The 6,911-nt window shown below is 38.4% G+C and overlaps 1 protein-coding gene across 1 annotated transcript in view; it reads right to left on the reverse strand.

Annotated features, from left to right (window-relative positions):
- Positions 1 to 6,373, reverse strand: part of LOC140160517 (rho GTPase-activating protein 7-like) — a 176,099-nt gene extending 169,726 nt beyond the window's left edge. The window contains exon 1 of the mRNA XM_072183753.1: positions 5,398 to 6,373. Coding sequence (XP_072039854.1) covers positions 5,398 to 5,674 — 277 coding nt within the window. The 5' untranslated portion in view covers positions 5,675 to 6,373. The remainder of the gene's footprint in view (positions 1 to 5,397) is intronic.
- Between the last annotated feature and the right edge of the window lie 538 nt (positions 6,374 to 6,911).

Below are 6,911 nucleotides of genomic sequence, written 5' to 3' on the forward strand. Positions count from 1 at the left end.
TGCAATATACTTTATCAGTGAAGTGGTACAAATTTGACTAAGTTTTTCCAACAGGTGTGAAATTAAACACAAAAGATTTATCATTGGCAAATAATTGTAGTATTGTTCTGATTCAATGCAGAATGGTGAATGACTTATATTTGTTGGTATACGTTTTGTCATACTACATATGGTTTGGAGCCTGGTATGTAAAAGGTTCGCTATGCAAAAGTTTCCCTAGGTTGAAAATATTAAAGGTTTGCTCTGTCAAATATGAAAATAAGGTTCGCTATGTCTGATCTAGCCCTAACCTTAAACCCTTAATGTAAGCAAAGTCCTACCTAACCCAAAACCTAACCTCAGCTTCATGTCTTTAAGTTGCATCATTTGGAAATTTGTATTGTCGCACTATGTGATAGATGCTAGGTGCAACAATACAATATTGGGATTAAAATCATGTTAGGCCAAAAAAAGTTTGTTTCCTGTAGCACGCGCGCATTTCGTTTTTGACAGCTTATTTTGCGCATTTGATTTTTTTTTTGCTTCAAAAGGAGAAAAAAAAAACCCAGAAAATCACAAAAAAATTATATAAAACACTACTGGAGAAAACATTAACATGTGTAGTGAAAAACTACCAGAGAAAACATCACACATTTTAAATACCTTTTTTAATTTGCAGGTTGAAAGGGGATCATAAAATTATTCTTGAATATGAAGAAATATGATTTTTTTTTTTGTGGATGTCAGAGAATCCCACTGTAAATTCCCATTGTAATTCGCATTAACAAAATTTGTTTGTTCATTTCAAGGCATGGATTAAAAATAAATAAAAAATAAAATTTTGCATTTGAGTTTTTAGACCTGCTACAGGAAACAAACATGCTTTTTTTTTGGCCTTATATAATGTAGGATATGAGGTTGAGCACTAGTTTATGCTATCCTGCACATTCATCTAAGAAACACTTTATAATGTAAGCAAATGTAGACCTAGCCTTTCAGTGAACTTGTCATCTCATTTATATTCCACTCACCAGCACAACTATTTGCAGAATTTTAAACATTTTCCCTCAATTTATTTAAATTTCCCCAAACACCAAACAGAACCCTCATGCATCAATTTCAATGGTAAGCAAACCAATTAAGTTGTGTGTCATTCTTTTTACCAGGAAGGACTGATTGTTGAAATTGTTTGTCACAGAGGCTTGTGAGGTCATAGATCCAAGAGAGACCGTAGATTCTACTAATGAGGTCAATTGTTATGATACTGTATTATGCAGCCATTTTTAAATATTTCCAAACTTTGTTAAGTTGAATCAAATTTTGAAATTTTCTCAAAAACTGTTAATTTTTTGCAGGAATTTCTTATGCTATTTGGATTTCTTGAATCATTGCCTTTCTGAAAACATACTTTTATATACTTTTCATCATTTAGAGATAGGTATACAGCTACAGAAACACACACAAAACATGTGAAAACATATTTCTGTAAATAGTAACAAACAAATTGCGGCATTTGCATTTGTCTAATTCTGAATTCTTAAAACCATGGGCCAATTTTGGGGCAAAATTAATCAATTACCATATTGGCTGCCCAATCTGAAAATCCTTCGAAGGGTGCTTGATCTAATATCAGGACAATTTTGCCCTGGAAAACATTCTTGTGTTAACTAAAAAAGTATTTTGCAGGACCAGAGATCAGTAATAATTTACCTTTTCTCTTTCAAAATCAGTGTATTTCAATTCAACTCTTTATTATGTAATAGTTTTTGGTGTGCGTGCAGGGGCGGATCCAGGATTCCGAGAAAGGGGGGGCACACCTGAAAATTAAAAATGTAATAAATGGGCGCCAAGCGGCCATCCCGGAGCGCTTATGCGCGACGTAGGGGTGTCTGAGGGGGATGTGGCCCCTCAGAAGTGAGAAACTTTTGGAAAATGAAGACCCAATTGAAGCTATTTGGTGGACCATTTTGTCACTATTATTGTGTAAAATTTTAGTTTGAAAAAGCCTAAAATTTGCAAAAAGACGGCCCAGAATTGAAGCCATTCGTGGACAAGTTTTGACCTCTTTTGTATAATTTATTGCTTTATGTACCCATAACGTTGCCCGACACGGGGGGGGGTGTCCTAATTGAAGCCATTTGGTGGACCATTTTGGCATTATTATTGTGTAAAATTTGAGTTTGAAAAAGCCGAAACTATAAAATTTTCGAAATGACAGGCCAATTGCCACCTTTTTCACGGTTATTGTACAAATTCAGAGTGCTGGGCAGTGGCGTAGATTTCTTTTTGACATTGGGGGAGGTGTGAAAAAAATCTTATAGTATAATGAATCCAGCACCTTTTGGCGACAGAGTTTATGGTACAAATGCGCGCGAAGCCCGCGAAAAAATTTGCTATTTTGAAGCTAAGCTGATGAAATATGGTGCAAAAGTGGAATAAATGTGCGCGCTTTTGGGGCTAAAATGGGCAAATATGAGGCTAATTTGGTCAGAAACCCATATTCAAGTCTCAACATTGAGGGGGGGGGATGATTGTATGGATCATCCCCCTGGCAAAATATTGGGGGGATAAATCCCCCATCCCTCTCTCGGATCTACGCCTGAAATATGGTGCAAAAGTGGAATAAATGTGCGCGCTTTTGGGGCTAAAATGGGCAAATATGAGGCTAATTTGGTCAGAAACCCATATTCAAGTCTCAACATTGAGGGGGGAGGATGATTGTATGGATCATCCCCTGGCAAAATATTGGGGGATAAATCCCCCATCCCCCTCCCGGATCTACGCCTATGGTGCTGGGTGTGAAATCCAGAAGCGAAAACGGGCAGTTGTTTATATAGGCAGGGGGTGTCTGATGTTCTCTCCGAAATTGGGAAATTTTGCAAAATGAAGATCCAATTGAAGCCATTTGGTGCATCAGTTTTACACTATACGAGAGTATATCATTGCTTTTTAAAACAAAACAGGGCCCGAACTCAATTTGCAAAATGTTACACGGAGATTCGCAATTTAAAGCATGCATGGATCGAAGTCAGCATGGGGTCCGTATTAATACTGACTTTGGTGACAAAATGTGACGGGCCCTGCATCATCGATGGGCCAGCAGTAATCAACAAGCACTGCCTAAACGAATCAGGCCTATATAGGCCTACTAGTATTATAGGGCCGACTTCTGATAGACCAGACTGTGCGGTTTATTTGGGCATGGGCCTACTAATTACTTTTTTCCTCTTTCTCTTCTCTTCTCTCTTTTCCTCTTTTTTTTTGGGGGGGGAGGAAGGGGGCGCCGCCCCCTGAATCCGCGCATGGAGAGATGCCACCCGGTGTATGATACTCACTACAGATTTATTAGGCTATAGGCCCAAGATTTTTACGTTGTTCCGCTTTTTTTTTTCTTTCTTTTCTTTTTTTTTCCTTTCTTTTCTTTTCCTCTTTTCTTTCTTCTTTTTTTATTTTTTTGGATCCGCCAAAAGGGGGGGCACGGGCCGGCTGTGCCCCCCTCTAAATCCGCGCATGTGTGCGTGCACATGTGTACATGCATGATCATGCAAACAGTATTTCGCTTGGCACCTCAAATCTCATATCACAAGATAGTCCCGCAGAATTAGGCTTGGTGTAAACAGTCTGACTGAGTGATAGTGGAAATATTTCAACTTGAGTGAACTTGGGTTTGTTTATGTCACTTTGTTTTTCTGATGCATGTCAATTCTGGTCACACACAAATAATCATCTACAAAAGATGACTAACTACAACAATTTGAAAATATAAGGAGAATACTCAATCAAAATGCCACAGGATTTCTATTCAAAATCACTCAAGTTTGTTTTTAACTTGAAAATATTATAGTAAACACCACCGACTTTTGGTGGTCTGGATGTGGTGGCCAGTACAACATCAGCTAATCTATGAAAGCAAAAGTCAGGATAAATATACGGATTATGGTCAGCCACTTATCTATTACTCCAGTCCCAAGTTTCGACCACCATGTCAGAAGTTTAATTCTGTCCTTTACTTATTATATTTCCGATTTCACTCAAGTAGACTCAAATATATAGTTTATTGTGTGTTACAATTGTGACTCATATAGTTTAGTAAAGTATGTCTGTTATTACCATTTTCAGTATGAAAAGAATCCTTATTTTTGTGTTTTTTTGTAAATCAAAAATATATCCATACAGTATCATTGTATCATGTATTGTAATGGGCAGCACACAATACTATTTAATAGTGTACATGATCTGGACCACAATGGTAATGAGGCAATTTTGGTGACATTTGAAAAGGATTCCCTAGCAGGATAACATCTATCAAAATCCGCCTTGGGCAAATTCTTTGGCAAGTGTTTAAAAGGGGGAGAGGTTTACACAAGGGTCAATATTTGAAAATATTCGGATTGTGTTTTAAAAATGTATACCAACGATTTTGTCATATTCCACAGATTAAAACCCACAGATTAAAAATATGTATAGTTTGCCCTAGCTATGGATTATACTAAATAGGTACACTACAATAAAATTCAAGCTTGACCCCTACCCCTCTATAAACCTTGCCCTATTTACAAAATAATTTCCCAAGGCAGGTTTAAGATATGTTGTTCTATGAGACATTCAGGGGCATAGCAAGAGCATCAGGGGCCCATGGACAAGGAGCAGCGCAGGCCCTTTTAACCAGGGCAGGATTTACCTTATGGGGGGCCCTGGGCCAGGCTAACATTTGGAGGCCCAGAACTGCATGCCGAGGAAGGCATGTGCACTCAAGTCAGTGGCCAAATTTTAGTTTACGATAATATAGAGGGGAATAACATATTTTACAATTTTGCCCTATTTTGGCCAAAAAACATGCTGTTATTAGGGTGTAAAAGAAAGATGCATAGGGCAATTTTTGGGGCCTGAGACCAGTGTTTACTCTCTCGGGAAATTGGGTGCGCCAAATGAAACATTTTCTTCCCAAATTGGCCCAATTTTGGCCCAGTAATTCCCCAAATTCACTAATTGTAATACAGCATTACAAATTTTTGTGAGACAAAAATTATTTTCACTGGGCCAAAATTGAGACATACGGCCTCTGAGTAAACACTGCCTGAGACCTGGGCCCATCTGGCCCAATGGTAAATCCAGCCCTGCTCTCCATTTTCAGCCCTTATTTAAGTTTTGATTTTGTGCTTGGGGCCCCCTGAACCCTCTGGCCCATGGACTTCGTCCACCCTGAACCCCACTTGCTACGCCCCTGGAGATATTGTGCTTCCCTTCATCACAATCAAATTTCTGTTATAAATCATTAAGGCAACAACAATGTCCTGGATCTATTCACCTCAGAATACACCATTCACAGATGGATTTAAATCACAATAAATTCAGAAGCATTTGCATCCACACATATGGTGTTGCTTATACTCCAATAATTACGGTATTCTCACTCACCTAACTGTACAACCTTGCATCTATGAAGTATGTGAGGACCCACATGACGCCTTATTGTAGCACTGGACCTTCTCTGGCGTATATGAAATCCCTCATAACATCCTGTTGGACTAGGTAGCTTTCTTGGAAGGCTTCTTGTGCTATTGTGTCTTGTAGGGCTTGGTGTCTTGCAAGCCCGCTTGCAAGGTCTTGCTGGACTAGGAGTCTTTGGGCGAACAAACTCCCTTGCAGCATCCAGGCTAAGACAAGACATTGAAATTGCTCCACAATGCAACATCTATAACTTCAATCTATTGTCCTCTGTTTTGGCATTCAACACCATTTCTGCTCCAATCTTCATATGAGTTAAACTTGAGTTAAAACTTGAACAGCAACCGCCAACTAACAAAGTTTGAATGCCTCTACCCATACACCACAACCATTCAGAGGTTTGCATTCAACCCTTATAGCCAACAAGAGTGATTTACAGCGCACCAAACTGCCCAGCCTTAGCACACTTTACAGAAGAACTACTTAATCTGGCTTAAAGTCCACTTGTGGTCCAAAGACAAAAAACAATCTTCATATCCATTATCCAAAAAAGGCAATAATTTCCACACCATACTATAGTATATAATCCAGTTGAAGTCAAAATGGAGTAAATCCGATGTAATTCATCATGATAAAAGACATCCCATTTGGTGGTTAAACGGTATAAACAACTATTGATACAACACCATTAACTGACAACAACTGTTTTCAATTGATATCTCTGGAGCTATCTTTGCCTGGCTGTCATGCCTGTTGGTATCCTTGCCCGGTATCCTTGCCGGTTTATTGTTGAGAGTAAACTACTGTAGTTCCTGTGCAGCTAGCAGCACTTTGGAGTGAATAGAAACGCACAGACCCTGAAACCTCAAATACAAGTTGTTTAACAACTTGGTAATTATTTTAACTGATAGATACAAAATGCGTTCATGTCCACAACTTTATTACAAGTCAATTGTACCTCCATGTGCATAATCAAACTTGTGATGCAGAAAAATATATATGCAACAGGCTCAGCTTTAAAAAAATTAAAAGTGCTATCATCACATATCTTCAAGTTATGCATGCCCATACATAATCATCGTATCATTTCTGCACTGCAGACCACTTGTCCTTCTGTATGTTGATCAAATTTTTCCTTGTTCTGTGCAAAGTTGAAAATCCAACAAAACGGCGATCATTCATGACATAGTTTTCATAACATAATCACTATTAAACTATTATATAGTGTCACAAGCTGATACCAAGTGTAGACAATTTCTATGTAGTGATTTTTGGAGTGGAATAATCCATTGGAAAAGTCCCAAAATGATATTTCATATTCACCTTGAATACATGCATGAATGAGAAAAATTGCTTGCTACCTGTGAGCCCGATATGCATGCCTAACCATCTATGACCCAAACTCTCTTGCTGCAAGTTATGACAATCTCCAAGGATCCCAGTTCATCACCCTGTGCTATCCATTGAAAGCCATATATGTATTG

Source organism: Amphiura filiformis, chromosome 9 (assembly GCF_039555335.1).
Source record: "Amphiura filiformis chromosome 9, Afil_fr2py, whole genome shotgun sequence".
Lineage (NCBI taxonomy): Eukaryota > Metazoa > Echinodermata > Ophiuroidea > Amphilepidida > Amphiuridae > Amphiura > Amphiura filiformis.